Source organism: Glycine soja, chromosome 17, assembly GCF_004193775.1.
Source record: "Glycine soja cultivar W05 chromosome 17, ASM419377v2, whole genome shotgun sequence".
NCBI classification, from domain to species: Eukaryota; Viridiplantae; Streptophyta; class Magnoliopsida; order Fabales; family Fabaceae; genus Glycine; species Glycine soja.
In genome coordinates this window covers 2,822,824-2,841,201 of record NC_041018.1, presented here as the reverse complement: position 1 = coordinate 2,841,201, position 18,378 = coordinate 2,822,824, and the positions used below count along the sequence as shown (strand labels likewise).

The 18,378-nt window shown below is 31.7% G+C and overlaps 1 protein-coding gene and 1 long non-coding RNA gene across 3 annotated transcripts; one reads left to right on the top strand and one right to left on the bottom strand.

Annotated features, from left to right (window-relative positions):
* Nucleotides 1-2,685: 2,685 nt before the first annotated feature.
* On the top strand, nt 2,686-14,095 carry LOC114394136 (probable inactive DNA (cytosine-5)-methyltransferase DRM3). 2 transcript variants are annotated; one of them, XM_028355731.1, is made up of 11 exons: nt 2,686-2,839; nt 4,128-4,240; nt 5,222-5,318; nt 5,448-5,494; nt 7,626-7,730; nt 9,036-9,134; nt 9,804-9,903; nt 10,504-10,619; nt 11,391-11,490; nt 11,716-11,795; nt 12,505-14,095. In XM_028355731.1, the coding sequence occupies exons 2-11, from the start codon at nt 4,133-4,135 to the stop codon at nt 13,840-13,842; spliced, it is 2,190 nt and encodes a 729-aa protein (XP_028211532.1). In that variant the 5' UTR covers nt 2,686-2,839; nt 4,128-4,132; the 3' UTR covers nt 13,843-14,095. The 2 variants fall into 2 exon arrangements, with proteins under 2 accessions (XP_028211532.1, XP_028211531.1); XM_028355730.1 differs by lacking the exon at nt 2,686-2,839 and adding an exon at nt 3,143-3,629.
* Nucleotides 14,096-14,923: 828 nt separating this feature from the next.
* LOC114392756 lies at nt 14,924-15,945 on the bottom strand. Its single transcript, XR_003662386.1, has 2 exons — nt 15,554-15,945; nt 14,924-15,310 (listed from the first exon to the last, which is right to left on the bottom strand). It is a non-coding gene; the product is annotated as an uncharacterized LOC114392756 (long non-coding RNA).
* Nucleotides 15,946-18,378: the final 2,433 nt, after the last annotated feature.

The following is an 18,378-nucleotide window of genomic DNA, read 5'->3' as shown; positions in this document are numbered from 1 at the left end:
GAACCCTGCAGTCATTCTGTCCCCCCTTTTTTTATATGTTTAATCTGATTTAAACGAACGAATGTGATGACTGAATCAACGGAAGTTCTACTTTTAAGAATTATAATCAGACATGTTGATTTTTTTAGGGTGTTTGTTTCATGGACTATTTTGTCGTTCTTGAAAATATAACATCAGAAAAAAATTATCCTACTTTTAGTACGAGATCATAAAAAGTTAATCTTAAACATATTTTAATTCGGGAAAAAATATAAATCTTATGTTTTATCAAATTTAGTTTTGACAAAAAAGACGAGAAAAAATTATTTTCATGGGATTAGAATATTTTCATGATTTTTTCATGTGTTTAATTTTTTTTATCACTCATTTTTTTATCACTTAAATTTCATTCTTCATGATCTCACAATTTGATTTAATTCTTACATTTTAAGATAATTTTTACTTCTTTTTAAACCATTGTAATTGATATATATTTTTAATAAGGACATTTTAGTAACGATATATATTTTTAAGAAAAAATAACTCAATTAAATACATACTTAAATTATTATTAGAAATATAAAAATAATCTCAACCAATTCAAATGTTAACCACATATTTTTAAATAATACTTTGAGAATAATATTGCTATATTAGAAGAAGAAATATTTTTGGGATTAAAAAAATTATTCGAAAAACAAACGCTCTCTTATTTAATAACAAATAATTATATATGTTAAACTTTTTGATTTTGATAATTATTAAAGTTACACTCGTTAATTTTTAATTGGTTGAGATTGAAAAAAAAAATCAAAGATTGTATATCGGTTAAATTCATATAATAATACATGGTCTAATCCAAAAAAATTGACTTAATGGTAACTTCTTTGGACATATAAACAGTGAGATCGACAGATACAAAAATTTTACTTATAAGATAAGAAAATAATCTATAATATAATTATTTATTTTTTAAAACTTATTTTGCTAGTTCAACGTGATATTCTTATTATTTGTATATTTAATTAGGTCATTTTTTAAAAATAATTCAATTAGGTATTTTTTTTCTTTTAAAGTGACCAATTAAATACTTTATTTTTTAAAATGAACTTAATTTGTTCTTCTTTAAAATTAATTTAATTTCTACTTATTAAAACTTTTGAAATAAATAAAAGAATAATAAAATTAAATTGAATTCATTTTATAAAAGACTAATTGAATCTTCTTTTAAAAGGAGATCATATTGAATAATTTTTTTAAAACTTTAAGACCTAATTGATCCATGGTATAAAAACAAACAAAGATAATTCTTTTTTTCTATTTGTTTGTGATTATGTCAAGATGTATTTTTATATATCTGACTTACTATGCATTTAAAAAATAGGGCAAGGTGTGGGAATTAGGGCTGAGCACGGGTCGATTTGGATCCAAAATAGCTCATCCGACCAAAAACGATCACATCATTCTTCGGCCCAAGTCTGACCGTTGAAGCCTTCGGTTAGAACTTCCATGAGTCATGACAGAAGCTCCCTCCACTTCTTAGTAAGAAATAAAAGAGAACATAAATCTGATGCCATGAAAGAGAAATGTCGAAACAAAGAAGAAAAGGAATGATGAGAACGTACAAGGAGAGAAAAAGCCTTAGTTTGGGTTTGGAAAAGCTTTATGAATTAAAAAATATTATTTGAAATTGGAAAGCTAAAAATTGCAACTTTCAATGTACTTGAGTACACCTATTCCTCTGCTATTTGCTTTTCATCGAAAGCGTAGCGTAGTCTTTTAACTTTATGAATTAATTGTTATATAATAATAAAATAATAAGCAAATGAAAAAACATGAAGATTGTTACTCATCAAAACATACGTCGGGTCAGTTCGGGTACCGTGGAAGTCAAAAACTTAATCCGCACCCGCCCGTAAAAACCGTTACTATCCATTTTTATTTTATTTCATCTCAATCCGATCCCAACCATGCACCCTTTTTTTCATATCACGGTCAGTTTTGGATTTTATGCTTACCCCTAGTGGGAATGAAAAAAATTAAAATAATAAAACAATAAAATTAATATCAACATATTCTTTTTTTATTTTATATTTTTTTATTCATTTTAATATATATATATATATATATTTTATGGGACAAGACTTATTTTTTTATGGAGATAATTTTTTTTCTTAAATATCTTTAAAAAAGAAAATAAATTTTTGTTTGAACAATTACTCCCATAACTTCTATCGTGCATCCGCGTTACATACAAACATTGAAATGTACAAGAATGAGATATCCATAAATCCATTATTCTATTTTCATTATTGTATTTTAATATAAATCTTAATCTTATTATTTTTATATAAAAAAAATAGATGATGCTAAATCACCGTATTAAGATTTTTTTTTCCTTTTCAAATTTCATTTTTTATTGATTTTAAAAAATTAAAAATCAAATAAAAAAGAAAAATAGAGCCATGGTCATTAACAATACAAGTTATAGCAGAAAAGTAATGGAGTGAGTTACTTCTATCCTGTAAAAGGTAGTAATTGTTCTCAAAATTTGCGAATGTTCCAAAATATGTTTTGACGAAAAAAAAAAAAAAAACTTAGAAGAACAATACGTGTGACCGAGTCAGTTGAGTTGGTATGGGGTGGGACCCACGAATCCTCTATGACTTATGTTGTGCTGTTGTGTTGTGTATTTAAAGTTGTGTTCAGTTCAATCTACTTTTACTGTCACAGTGAAATCTGAATTACTACTTTTCTGTGTGTGTATTTCTTCTCTTCCTGTCTGGGAGGAGGAATCTCAGTCTAGCTTCACTCGGCCGTGGAGCGAGTGTACACCACGCGCCGCTCCCTCTCCAATCAGGTATTCTCCATTCGCCTCTTCTCTTGCATTTCCTTTAACGGGTTCGCTAAATTTTTAGCTCCTGCATGAACCTTAACCGGTTCGGTTCGGTTCGGTCCGGTCCGGTTCAGCAACCACGCTTGCCCTTGGGTTTGGCCTTGACATTTAGTTGCATTCTGAAATCAATTCTGTTCGCGTATAAGAAATTGGTGAAATTACAGAACCGTTTTTTCTCGACATGTTTTCTTTTATTATTATTTGATTGAGAAAAACAGAGAGAGAGAGAGAGAGAGAGAGAGAGAGAGAGAGAGAGAGAGAGAGAGAGAGAGAGAAAAGAGTTTTTCAATATAAGAACAAAAATAGGGCTAAGTATGTTTTAGTTGGTTAACTAGGATTTACTTGCTAGCACCTTGAATTTGCCTGGATAATCCTTGGAGCTTTTGTAATCCATACACTAGTACCTTGATAGTACTCTGATGATACGTTTGTTACCTCAGACTAATTAATTAAAATTTATAAAACAATCGCCATGCCATGCCTCTGATATTACATAACAGTAAATACTTAATTATAATTGCTCCCGCTCCCTCTTTATACTTTGACATCTGTAATTACTATGCCTTTCACGTGTTATAAATTTCACCATGAAAAACACGATCGGTTTATAGCAAGGTTTCAAATGGCGGTCGCAAATGCAGTCACCGTTGTGACCTCTGCCATTGTGGGCGGGCTGGCATTGCGGCTGCTGCGATGCTTATGCTGCTGTTGCGGTGTGAATTTGTATAATTCATCATGACTCGTTTTAGGCATTGTACATCTCTTGCTCTCGCTCCCAGTTCCACATCTTCCTCATTACTTATTCATTATGATTTCACTATATATCTAAGAAATAGGAATAATGAAAAATTAATCGTGTGAGGACTATAAAGCACGTTGCCGCCTGATGCAGTCCAATGCGGCCGTTTCACCTGTTGTGCTTTGAGTTGCAGCTTTGAGTTGTGGATTTTCCTGTGATTTACAAAAATAATGCAATTGAAGTATGAATGTGTGATGCATTTGAAACCATGGTTTATAGAATCAGTATGCTGGGGCTATGCTGTTAGTGCATGTTGAAAATGTTTTATTTCGTTCAATGTTTGATTTTATATTAATTTATCTTCACGTTTAAATCATGCAAGGTTTTGTGGGACTGGTCTTCTAGATTTCCTATTAATGTTCCTACTTCAGTATAATTATGCAAGTCATTCCACTAGAAATTTGAAATAGCCATTGTATTAATGCAATCACAAACTGTTGTTTAAATATACAGGTAAAATGGCAGGGAATTCAAATAGAAGAGAAGGAAAACCTGTTATGGTTCCAAAAACTGAGGATTTGGGTTATGAGTTACCACCTTATACTTCATTTTCAGGGGATGTTGGGGTATGCTGCTCATCTCTCAATATATATACAATACACATACTGAGTTTTAGATGCTGTCAATCATATCTTGGGATGAATGTTCTCTCATTATGCCCACAGTTCTTTACCATTCTCTGCTATAGCTGCTACACTAAACCTTATAGCTTCCTGATTTTAAGCTTGATACATTTGAACAATTATATGAACTTTGGGAAATATTATACAATGCCTTCTTCAACTGATTTTTTCTTTTCTTTTCAAGAAACTATTCCCTGCAAAAGCTTAAACTATTTGGTACAAGCCTAAGATGAATTTTGAATAATATTTCTTAACAAGTTTTCTCACGGGATAGTCCTTCTAGTTTGACTTGTGAGTCCATTACTTCCTTGTGCTAAAGTTTTGTTTATTTGTAAGATGTACTGATGTAGGGGGTTGGCCTATGTATAGTTTTGATTCATAACTCCGAGAGATTCCAGTGTTATTTACTTGTGTGCAAAATGTAAATTCATTATGAATTAACTAAAGCTAATGCTATATATGTTTGCGCTATGGTTTCCAATCTCTGCTACCGAGCATGTTATGAGTTTCTATTTTCTTACAGATCTTATTCTTAGGTAATCTTATGAGAAAACCAAAACTGTGGTAACCAAATTTCGATTGAAATAAAATCTTTAAGAAAGATTCATTCAATGAACCATGTATATACATCTTAGCCCTTTGTGTGAAAGGGATAATCTAATTTTTGCATGTGAGATTATCAATGATTCAAAAGTCTTTACTGATTGTGTTTGTTCTCTTTAAGCCTATCATGGCAGTTTTATGAATTCTCTCCATTTACAACTCTGTACATACATTGTAACATGGCAAGACATTATTTCTACTTGTTCACTATGCGTAAATTATAATATAATAACAATATAATATATATAGAAATAGTTATCTTCATTAAATTTTCATTTTTATTTGTTTGCTTATGTTCAACTCTTCCTTCATGATTACCAGGACAATGTTGCAAGTTCTTCTGGAGGCAAACTACGAGCATTCTTTATCGGAATGGGATTCCTACCATGCCTTGTCGATAAAGTGATAGAGGAGAATGGTACATTACTTGGGAGTCGGCTACTTATGTCATGCACTAAATGCATGGCACATTTGATGAATTTCTGAGATATTTCACTTTTCCATTTGAAGTATTATGGTTCTGATTGGTTTTCTTTGAAATTTACAGGTGAAGAGAATTCTGATACTTTATTAGAGGCTCTCTTGAGATATTCTGTAAGTAGACCAAAATATATGTTATAGTTTTTTTTTCATTGTCGGTACTCTTGGGATAGGGATTTTGGGAAGTTTTTATTTATTTACTAAAAGCTGACTTAAAAAAATAATGATAGAAGCTGAACCATGTTCTGTATGTTCATTGAGATGAGAAATGTTAATTTGTACAGAGAGAAGATATGCATATACATGAAGGATTCAAATTATCATTTTATAAGCATAGTCCTTGAATTACTTATTGTTTGTACAAAGTAGAATAATGGTAAAACAAAAAAACCTAATTAGTTTTTTATTTGGAAGGGACTTTTGCTCTGTAAAAATTTCCTCACAGAAGACTCAAAAACCTCGTGCACTGAGCCATCTTTTTTGAAGTTGAAAGTATTATTCTTTATGTCATTTTATCAGGTGTGAGACTGTGAGGTGTCTAGTGCAACAGTATACTAGCCATTTAAGTAAATAATAAATATCCATTTGCTATCCCATATAAGTTTTAATTGGACTACTTGTGTGATCTTGACTGGGCATGAGCACTTTAATTTGTGGTATTTATTGCTTTTGGTATCTAGTAAAGCTACTTAGGTTGCTTGCTGCCTGTTCTGCTGTTGGAGGAAGATGACCCTCAAATGTTAGCGCAGTACAGTGATAAAATCTCCATCGAAATTCTTATCTTGTGCTTTTTTGGTGTTGGTAAAGCCACCTAAATTGTGGTCACCCTAGTGGGTGTTGAAAGTCCCACATGGCGAGTAGCCGTGGGCAAAATGGGACATGTTGAAGTCTCACATCAACTAAAGATAGTGCCGAGATAAACTACATGAGTGGAGAGCAGTCCTAACCTTACAAACCGGTTTTATAGGGTTGAGTTAGGCCCAAACCCACTTTCCCACATTTGGCAACAATTATAAATGGGGAAATATATTATTTTCACAAAAGCTCTCTTAGGAAGCTCTTGGTTAAAAGTTCTTTTGAACACAGCATAAACTAATCCACACATGCACTAATGGTAGGTTTTCTTTTTTAATTTAATTTTTATGATGCCATGGTCCTGATGGTAAATGTTTTGTTAGTAATTAAATGCCCATTTTGGTCCTCCAATGATATCGGTTATCGAAAGAATCATGAAGTTTCAAATTCTGATTCATATTGAATTGAATACAGAGATACAGCCTGCAAGGAACATTACGGAATGGCAAAGTAAGAAAAAAAATATGGTGGCTAGGTGTAAGTGGAATTTATATCAATGGCCCATTGAATCTGTGAGACTATGTGTACTTAAATACTACTAAATAATTATAGGTTGACAACTCTGCACCTATATGAATGTTTACTGTGACAAGTCTGCAATCTCTGTTGCTAAATGTCCTGTTCTTGATGACAGAACCAGGGACATGGAAGTAGATAAACACTTAGTTGAAAAGAAAGATAGAAATTGGACAGATCTGCACACACTATGAATACATTTTCATCAACGGGCTGTCCAATAAGAACTTTAATGAATCAGTCGACAAGCTGTGTCTGAATGAATTTTCAAGCTAGTTTAAGTGGGAGGGAGTGTTAAAAGAGTCAAAAGGGGTTTTGAGTTTGAAGTTGTACCTAATAGGATTAGGAGTTTGGATAGGATAAATGTAGATATTTGTAAATAGTGAATATATCTTTAGAGAACCAAAATGAACATTTACTCTAATATAATGTGTTCTTGGCTCCCCTCTTCACTATATTTTAACTTGAAATTTGAATTTTCAACTACTTGAATTTATTACACACTCTTAAATATATATATAGGGTACAAGGAGTGGGAGACAGCTGTTTACAACCACACAATACAGCTGTCTCTTCAATACAGATTTATACATAATATTTTAACATTTTATATTGATGAATAGAGGACAGATTAGCTTGTTTGTCAATTTGCAGAACTAGATAGCAAAAAACTTCATAATCTATATATATTTTACGTGGAATTGGAACAGGGATAAATTACTGCTTCATTCTATGAGTTTTTGAATGATTAGAAACTTGTAATGATATGCGGCTGCTCTGTTTGCTCCCTTCATATGTTAATGCTGCTGCCAATATGCTTTCTAAACTTAGAATTTAATATTCTGATCAGTGACTATTATTTCGAATTGATTAGGCTCATAAATCCAATTGTGACTCATTTGATTCTTTGGGTGTTTCTCACAATACAAGCAGGGGTAGAAGTGCCCCAAATTTCTATCCTGATGGTCACTCAAAAGAGGTAACTTGGTGCCTTCTATCACCCCTCCTTCTCAATTGTAAACCTTTTAAACTAGAATTTTAGTTCAATTTACTTACTGTATAGGTTAAACTTTAAAGGTATAATGAGAATTTGACCTTTTTTCAGTTGATTAATTTATGTTAGTGTTGAGTGTTAACTATCCTTTCCTTTCCTACTGCTAGAAAATTAAGGTTTTATCTTGCTATATGATTTACTCTAAGTAATGCTAGTGGTCTTTTTTGCTCCTGGAGTTAGAATTTGGGATGGGAACTCAATGCAAATATTTTTGTTTGCATTATGTGAATTATTTTGTTAGAGAACTATTAGATATTTCAAGTGATTGACTGATGAGATTACAACGCTCTTGATTCTTTATTTGTTTGTAGTTTTAGTTTATATCTGGCTTTTTTTCCATGCTTCTTCTACATTTATTCACCATCTCTTTAAATTATTTTGTCAATAGCACTGATTGCTAATTTATGAATTTACAAAGTGACGTGCTAAGCAAAGGATCCTCAAAGAATTGTGTGGGATAATTCCAAATTGTGCAATTTGCTTCTTTATATTGTGCTGCTGCCAACTACTCTTATGAATGTGGGTTTGGGCCTGATTCATGCCCAAAAGCTAGCTCATAGGACGAGGGTTACCCCCTACTTATATACTCTATATTGGCCTTTCTCTAGTCAATATGTGACTTGGGTTTTTCTCAATACATTTTGGGGTTAAGTTAGGCTTAAACCCACATTCTAAGATGGTATCAAAGTCTATCCTAGATCCATTAAAAGGGTCATCCACCATGTTATCCTCACACACCAAGCCCAAAAGTATTGGGCGTGAGGGGATATATTGGAAAAAACCCAAGTTCAACATCAGCTAGAGATGGTGCCAAGATTGAGTATATAAGTGGGGGCACCTCTCACCCTGTGAGCTAGCTTTTGGGGTTGAGTAAGGTCCAAACCAACACTCTAAGAACTGCCAAGCTATATTTTACTTCTGCAAATGTTTGCATGTGCAGGATTAACTTTCAAAATGTGTTCACTTTTTAAAGAATTAATTCTGTAAATGGTTTATGTAATATGTTTAACTGCCTTTCCTGTAACAATGTTTTATTGTGTAATGTTGTGGGTCTTAGATGACCACATCTCATCTTTATTTATAATGGAAAAATCAGAATCAGTATTGATTACATATCAATTAATGATTATTAGGTAATTACGTATCAATCAGAATCATAAGTTTCTATGTAATTATAAATACAAGATAAATGTAATCTAAACATTTTCAATTTGCTTTGTAATCATTTAGGCTCTTCAAAAATCAAATTCACAGTCTTCTGATTCTCTGGATAGCTTATTTGATGATAAGGATCCTCCAGAGATTTCCAATGTCAATCAAGCGAAGGAGGTATTTGCTTCTTATTCCTCAGAAAACATCAATTGATTTATTACAAAATTTAATCAGAGCACATCATGGTAGGAATGAGTTAAGTATTTGAATCGAGCCAGCTGGTGTCATGTGATTCATGTAGCCAACTTCACCTAGTGGGCTAATGCTTTTGTTGCCATTGTTGCTTTATTGTTCACTATAATCATATGCTACCAGCTAGTTATTCTGATTTATTAATGTCACATATTTGTGCTAGATGTACTCTGTGACTGTATGTTGGTTTACTCTTTTTGTTCAGGTGTACTCTCATGTCATCCCAAATTCCAAATAGATATTTTCTTTTGAATATTTGCTTTTCAGATTTTCTTGCATCTCATTGTCAACCTTTAAAACTACTTGCATAATTTTAAAAAAGGTGTGCCACCTGTTTGTTGCATGTACCATGTGCATCATCTAAACTTGTGGTCACTGGTATGTCACATGCACTACTGGCAGGTGATGCATTTGCTTTTTCTGTCTAGGGTGACAATTAAATACGCATCATGATGTATTTCAGCTTGCCCTTGTTGACTTTGACAATTGATTATCTTTATTGAGATTTTCTTTCTGGTTTCAACATGTCCCTTAATATAGCATATGTTTTGTTTAATTCAATTTCATTCTTGTTTGACAAAATCTCTCTTGCAGGAGCCTGATGAACTTAGTGGAGTCATTGATGATAAAAGAGGTTCCTTACTAATGATGAATTTCTCGGTGGAGGAAGTTGAGCTTGCAATCCACAAGCTTGGTAAGAGAATAATTTACCTGAACTGTTGCTTTGTGCAATTGTGTATACTTTATTAGTCTATTTGGTCCATATTTGCCATAATTATTTTCATTCTGTTCTTGTTGTAATTGACATAGAAACATATGTTGTATAGGTCTTTTTGAGTTGCCAAGGAAGTAGTTCAGGACTTCAACAGATATATGTTTGCTTGAATTATTAATTCATGGCTGCATGCTTGAACATGCTAGTAATACCAGAACAAATTACATGAACAAAAAGCTGATGCTAAGCATGTATTGAATTGAAGAGTTTAGACTTTAGATTTGTGTGGGGAATATTCTATATAATTTGTGCTTTGATGATTAACTTTTAGGTGGCCTGATCAACGTTGGTCTCTTGTCAGAAATGAATACCATACTAAGTTACTATGAATAATTTGATCAAGTTTTTGAATATGTCTGGTTGTAAACTTATTGTATGTGTGTTTTCAGTGATTGTCTGAGGTCTAATCCAATTAAGTTCTTGGCATAGTATGTTATTTATGCAGATAGGAGTTGATGTCTATGTTTATGGATTACTGGCAACATTAAGGATTTTTTGATTTATTTTGTTTCGTTATAGGTGATGAAGCATCAATTCCTGAGCTGGTGGATTTCATCTTTGCTTGGCAGATTGCTAAAAAATTGAAAAAGGAACCAGATGATATCACCTTCACCTATTATGGCAGAGGAAATGAGGTTTTGATATTTGAATTTTGACCCATTTAATGACCTTACTTTAGGAGATAAATACTGTGTTTCTGCTAGTCAGGTTTTTAAGTTAACCCTCAACTTTATTATCCATTAGACAAAATAATATGGTCCATGCTGCTACATGTTGTATACTTTATTCATGAGAGAAAAAAGACAATGCAGATAAATGAGCAAGACATTATAAAGGGAACACAACTATAGCCTTTAGTTGTTTTTCTTAAGACTTGGATACGATTCTAATGTTGTATAGTTTTACCTCGGGTGGAAAATGCATATTCTTTCGCAAATAGACTTTTCCTGTCATGTGAACAATGCGTTGGTATAGTTTGAAATGAGTAGAAGCTTGACCGGTTGATCCTTTTGGATTTTCAGAGAATTTTGGGTGGTGACAATTTGAGTAGTTTTTGAGCTCTGTATGTTGTAGTTTGGTATATTTTCTTAACGCAGAATGCTTGTGAAATAAAGGAAAAGATTTTACAGTTTACACACATTTATTGTAGGGCAGGTTGTTTTCAGGGATTCTCTTATGTTTAACTATTGACTTTTTTAAATAAGTAAAAAAGGATATTAAGATAGGAAAGAAAGGTACACAAAAAGAGGATAAAAATATTAGGTTTAATTTACTTGATCTTAGTTTTATCCTCTCTCTTCGTAGTCTATTTCCTGTCAAGAAACCTTCCCTCTTATTATGTTAATTTATGTATCTTATTATCTCTATATTATGCATCAAATTTTTTGTTATTTGTGGGATCACAGGTCACCAATGAAAAACTCTTTGGAATTATGGCAAAAACACTTCAATTGTTTGAAATGGGTTTCTCTGAGAATGAAGTATCATCAGCAATTGATAAATTAGGTAAGTCTTTGTGAAAGCTGATCTTTTTTGAACTATGCAACTGTGAGATTAGGTTTACAGTCTTGCATTTAAAAAGTATTAATCTTTAGAATTAGGAGATGATATCAACGGAATAGAATAATATTGCCTTTATAAATCTGGAAAATGATATCTATTCCTTTCCATTCACTTCCTTTATAAATTATCAGGACTTGAGTTTTAGCTTACCAATTGGCTGTTTTTCAGGTTCAGAGGCTCCAATTTCAGAGCTTGCAAACTTTATTTTTGCAGAACAAAATGGGATCGATTATGTGATGGAATATAAGGTTAGACTTTTTACTTGTTATATTTCAAATTTTATGTCCTATCGTTTTTGGTAATTCAGCTTCTTGTGTTTATATATAATAATATACTTGATTTCACAATAATAATGAGCATTGCTTCGTAGCTTCTTACATTTTTTTTAATTTACACTTTATGCATGTAAATGAGGTTGTGCCAAGTGGCAAGTGACAAGTATATGCACTGTCTGTATGTTGAAATTAGCCCCTATGGGAGTTTAGGAACTTGTAAAACTGAAGCAAAATAGTGTAATATTAACTGGTAAAGCAAAAGATGCAGTGAAGAGGATAACTATTGAGAAGCTTTGCTTACATTTTCTATAATGCATGGCCAAAATTAATCATTTTCCATACTCCCGTTCTTTTACAACTAGTCAACCACGTGGAACAGAGTTAGCGGGTGATAACTAGAATAAGAATTGTACCAGAAAAACAAAAATACAGAAAATAATATTCATAATTTAACTATATAATGTCAAAACTTCTCATAAATGAATTTGCTTTTCTTTGTATATTATATTGTTTAAATCTTGTATGACATGCACGGAATCAACAATAGTGCTAAGAAACCTATTAAATAAAGTTAAGGTTGTGTTTGGCTTGTTCTGGATAAAATCTTATTGTTCCAAGTCATTTTTTAGTACTAATAATCGGTCAGGTGTTTACTGAGTGATGAAATTTCTTGTTTGTCTAGTTTCCCACCACTTCTACTTATTCTGTGGGGATCAAAGAAGAACCAGAAATGGATTTATATGGTACGGCCGAAGTGAAAGTTGAGGATTTTAGCAATGAACCTCCACAATCAAGCCAGGTCAACTTAGAGGAAACTTATAATGAAGATATGGTGAAGGAAGAAGAGGGTATTGATGCATTTCCCAGCTATGTTTCTGACCAATATTTGGATGTTGTGGAGAATGGTAGAGGTAAAAGGCCCAAGTATGAACATGATGATGATTCAATCACTTGTCTTGAACCTTCTTGGGTGGAAGAAAGGGTTGATGTTGTTGTTGCCGAAATGTCAAGACGTCCCAAACCAAATCCATCCAGGTGTCTTAGTAGTGTGGCAGCAAAGCCACCATTTTTCTTATTTGGGAATGTTTCAAACATATCCTACGACTCATGGACAAAGATGTCTAAGTTTTTATATGGTATTGAACCTGAATTTGCGAATGCTCAGTCCTTTTCTGCTTTAGATAGAATAGAAGGTTACATACACAATCTTCCAGTTGAAAACAGATTCCACATCCTCCCAAAGCCACCTATGACTATTGAAGATGCAATGCCGCTGACAAAGAAATGGTGGCCACCTTGGGATTCAAGGAAGCAGTTGAGCAGCATCTATTGTGAAACTAATGGAATAGCTCAAACATGCGATCGACTAGGAAATATTCTTGCAGATTCTGGTGGAGTGCTCACATCTGAACTGCAGAAAGACATTCTTCGTTATTGCCGCGGATTGAATCTTGTGTGGATTGGAAAATTCAAACTTGGTCCTGTAGAGCCTGAACAGTTGGAGCTCATTTTAGGATACCCTTTGAATCACACTCGTGCTTCTGAGGGCAATGTGGCCGAAAGACTTAAATCACTAAAATACTGCTTCCAGACAGACACATTGGGGTATCATCTTTCTGTGTTAAGGCCCATCTTCCCTCATGGATTAACAATGTTATCACTCTTTAGTGGCCTTGGTGGGGCAGAAATTGCCCTACACCGCCTTGGTATTAAAATAAAAGTTGTTGTCTCAGTTGAGACCTCCGAGACAAAAAGAAAGATTCTTGAGAGGTGGTGGCGTCAATCCGGACAAACTGGGACTTTGGTTCAGTTGGAGGATATTCAGAAGCTGACTAGTAAAAAACTTGAGGGTCTAATCAGTAAATTTGGTGGTTTTGACCTTGTCATTTACCAAAACCCATGCTCTAACTTGAGTTCTAGGCTTCTAGCTGGTGTAGGTCTCCCAGCTCTTGAATTTTCAGTGTTTTGTGAATGTGTTCGTGTCTTGCAACGTATAAGAGGTATGTATCAAAGGAAGTGAGTGAAGTGACTCGTATCTTGTTGTACAAAATAATGTCATTCGATGCCTTTGGTGGTGGCATTTCCCCGTTTTGAATGTTTCATTTTCCTGCTGTATGTGACTTCTTCATATAAATTTTTCAGTGCAGGGAATTTGTATGTAGGGTTGTGTTTCTTTCTTAATCGTCCATAAGAATTGTTCATATATACTGTGTTTGTGATTATGCATTGGCAGGCATTCTGAATTATTTCTGGAATAATACACCAAATGAGAGTACATGAAATGGTATAATTTTAGACTTAAATATTTTTTTTTGTCCTTTGCAATTTAGTGTTTTTTTTGTTTTTTATTCTTGTAAAATTATTTTTTTATTTTTAATTATTATAAATTATGTTTGTTTTTTTTCCATCTTTATAGTGTTTTAGATAACATTTTTTTATTGTTTAAAGCACTTTTTAAAAATAACAAACAAAACATAATTTAAAAAGACCAAGAAAAAAAAAACTTTAAATTGTAAGAACTAAAATATATTTAAATCTTAATTATATTTATAAAATTATAAGAATGTTATTTTAGTCTGTGAAATAAGTAAACATGGGTGATTTTGGTCCTTTGTTTTGTCATGAAACTAATGTCTCAAGTAGGTGATCGAACCAAGAGTGGATTCAGAAACATTGTATTAAAAATATGAGTTTGGAATCCATTGCGTTCCGTTTTATGGCTTTTGCATTGCATTGCAGGTGAATTCTAATATGAAGTACTAATATTCCCCTCTCACCAGTGAACCATTGATTATTACCATTGGATATTTATAAAATATTCAATGGCTGAGATTAAAGAAGAGTAACTCAATTAAAAGGTTTTTAATTTAATAGATTTTGAATTTTATATAAAATATTTTTTTATTTTATTTCTTCAACTCCTCCTTCCTACCACCACTCTTCTGCTACAAAACCTAAATCTGAAGTAGTCAATTTGATCCCAAATTTAAAATTTGTTTCATCATTTTCGCAAGAAACTCAAGAGGATCCGACAAAGAGCTACTCCCTTTATGAGATATTTTGACAAAGGCTCCTAACTCCTACCATAGTACTGTAAATCATATAGAATAAAAAAGCTACCATTAATGGCAACACAGCTTTATCATACAGAAATATAAACATCAAGCTTGCACTGCATCTCTTCAATTTCCAGATATAAAGCAAAAATTTGAACACTACAAGTGGTGTTTTAATTCTAGAAATTGTCAAATAAGTAACAATTACAAAAACCAAATTGGAAAATAAAGCCAACAATTAAAATTGTAAAATATTACAACTTTGTTCAGAGCCCACAAACAAGATTCATGGGAAAACACTGAGCACTGTAGTGGTTGTTCTCATGCGGGATTGTGGGTGTGGTGGGGGTTGCGGACAAGGTTGAGGCGTGGAGGGAGGAGACCACCCATTCACCGCCTCCTTCATTCCCAAAACAGATTCATCATCCCCTACTAAACCCAGAAAACTCACATCACTGACCATTCAAGCAAATAAAATTTCAATCGAATAATTTTTGCCAAGACACAAGCAAACCAAAATTCATCATCTTTTCAATTGTTATTATGTTACCCTTAATCAGAAAAAATATTTAATAACAAATAAAGAAAGGAAAAGGTTTGAATTGAGGATGTCAAAAGAAGAACAAAAACCCCTTAAAAACTCTTGGAATCGTTATCACACAACAAAATCCTCACTTATGTTCAATGAAACTAGGAACAATGGCATTCGAGAAAAAAAGTATTGGGGTCTATAGCAACCAGCACCCAGAACACTGCGGCGTCTGCGAACATCATTCTCTTCCCCAGCAACAGCACTGCTGCCGTCGTTGGTTCCCCTCCGCGCTGCCGGAAGCCAAATACATCGTCACGATGCCCTACAAGTTCGGGTCGGTCGTCGGAGGCTTCATGGGAGGATGTGGAGGAAATGTTGAGGTTTCATGATCCAAGGATTCATCAAAGTAAATGTTGATTATGTTTCATGCTTTGCTTTCATGTGAGGCTATATTTGGAATCTGATTTTCAATCATGTTGGAGATGAATATGTAGAAGAGTGTGTTTCCCATTAGAAATAATCAAAGATGCTTTGTATTGTGACTGAAAAACAAATGCAAGTTCAAGACTTAATGAAATAAAAAAAAAAGGCTACTATTTAAAAAAGATAAATAATTCATGAATTTAATTAAAAAAATTCAAGTATACAAAGGTAAGAATATTAGTATGTAAAGATAAAAATATTCACATGATGTTGTTACAACTTAACTAATAGGTTTATATTTAAATCTGAAGTATGCATCTATGTTAGATATTTAATCAGGATGGTCTTTGATGAGAACTACATGTGGCATCAATTAAAATATAATGATAACTAATTTTATAGTTACAATTTTGGTAAGGAGAGATATTGTAATGAAAGAGATAATTATAGTTTTGGTGTAATAATTAGTATTAATAATGTTAGACCATACAAAAAAGTTTTAATAATCTCAATGAAACTTAAATATGGTTGGTTGACAAAGTTACTAAGTTAAAAAATTAGTTGGTAGTTGATTTTTTTTAATATTAATGTTTAATAAAATTATCTGTTGAAATATTTAAAAATGTAAAATTACATAAATGAATATATTTATGTAATGTTTTTTATATAATTTTAATTTGTTTTTCTTGGTAAAAAAATATATTGTAGTATTTTTAATTTTAGTATTAAACATTTTGAAAATTTTAAAATTTTTATATATAAAATATTATAAAAAAACTACATAAATTTATGATATATTAATATTAATATCATGTATACAAAGTATAAAAATGAGAAACTCTATCATATGTAAAAAAAATTAAAATAATAAATTTTTACCTTAAATAGAATAAATTATAAAGGAAATCTAATAAATTTTGTAAGGACAAGAGTGAAATAAATATAAAAAGCTAAAAGTTAATGTTTTAAAAATGTTAATTCCAATGACATCTAAAAAATGTTAGAAACTATTAAATAAATGTTTATAAGACACTCAAACAAAATTTTCAACTAATAAAGTAAATTATGAATTAACTAGAATGTTTTGTCAAACATACTCATAAAAATTTGTAAATTGAATGCAAAAATTGTTATGAATTTTAAATGAAAATAATTGATATCATTTTAAAAAAAAGTAAATTATACATGCATCCCAAAGTTTTTTTTTACAAATTATACATGATATTATTGTTTTTTTCTATTCCGACACTAATTTTCTTTATGTTTGAAAGTATTGCACCAACACTTTCTTATATGTTACACTCACAACTCCTTAATGTTTTAAAATATTATAATGACCCTTTTTATATATTATACTACCATTCCCTTAATGTTTGCAAATATTACAGTGACACTCATTTATATACTACATAACACTCCCTACAAGAAAAATAATTTAAAAAGTAGAAGATATTATGTAATTTCACGAAACCTATGAAATGACAAGTATAATTTACTCTTAAAAAATAAATAGTTTAGATAAAAGTAAACTTTTGATTGTGAGGTATTTGAAATCTTAAGATATGATTTCTTTAGGATCTCATTAAATTTCATTTAGAAGAGAAAACTTATAAAGATTGTGTTATTTTTTATATTAAAGAAAGACATGATTAATTGAGACCTTTCAAACAAATATTAATTAATCAAATGGTATTCTGATAACAAATTGACGACGATATAAAATGTAGAGATTGCTCTTCATACTATCATAATAGCTTGCAAGAAATGTTGTCTTTAAGGTAAAAAATTTAAATAAAGCATTCAATAGATGAAAAATAAACTCCAATCATATTACTTAAGATAAATATTTCTTTAGAGGTTATGGTCAAATTGATAATTAGTTAAGAGACTAACTTTTTCAATAAATATTTATTCATATAGGTAGGTTTAAACATTATACTCCTAACTACATGTTTAGGATATATGTTAATTTATCAAATATACCACACTGATTTGTATATTATTTATGTTTATGTGTAGATGAGGAGTAAAATAAAAAGGACAAATATAAATTGAATACATATAAAATAACGGCAATTTCTACGGTGGACCCATAGAACAAATTGTCCACCCCTGAACTAGTAAAATGACTGCTACAGTACATGATTTTATATCGTTGGATGAAAAATGAACGGTAAGATCTAAATATGTTAATGTATATGTTTGTTTTTTTGTTTGGTGGCTACTGTGTATAAATTTCTTATAATATTTAACTAAAACATATTTCTCAGTGAATGGTCATTTTTAACCCCTGATCTACGAAGGCTGGTGTGCTTGTGGTTGTGACAAAGGGCAGCTGAAAGTCATCTTCATCTTCTCAAACATAAAATTGAAACTAAAAACCAGTCATTCAGCCATCAAATCTCAAAATAACAAGTGCGTCGTCTTCATTTTGGATTTATGCTTTCTCTTGGTACCAAATTATTTTGAGTGTTTTTTTTAATCTTGTTTATGTAGAATCTTTCGTATTGTAACGAGGTTTTATACAGAAAAATACAGATCTCAA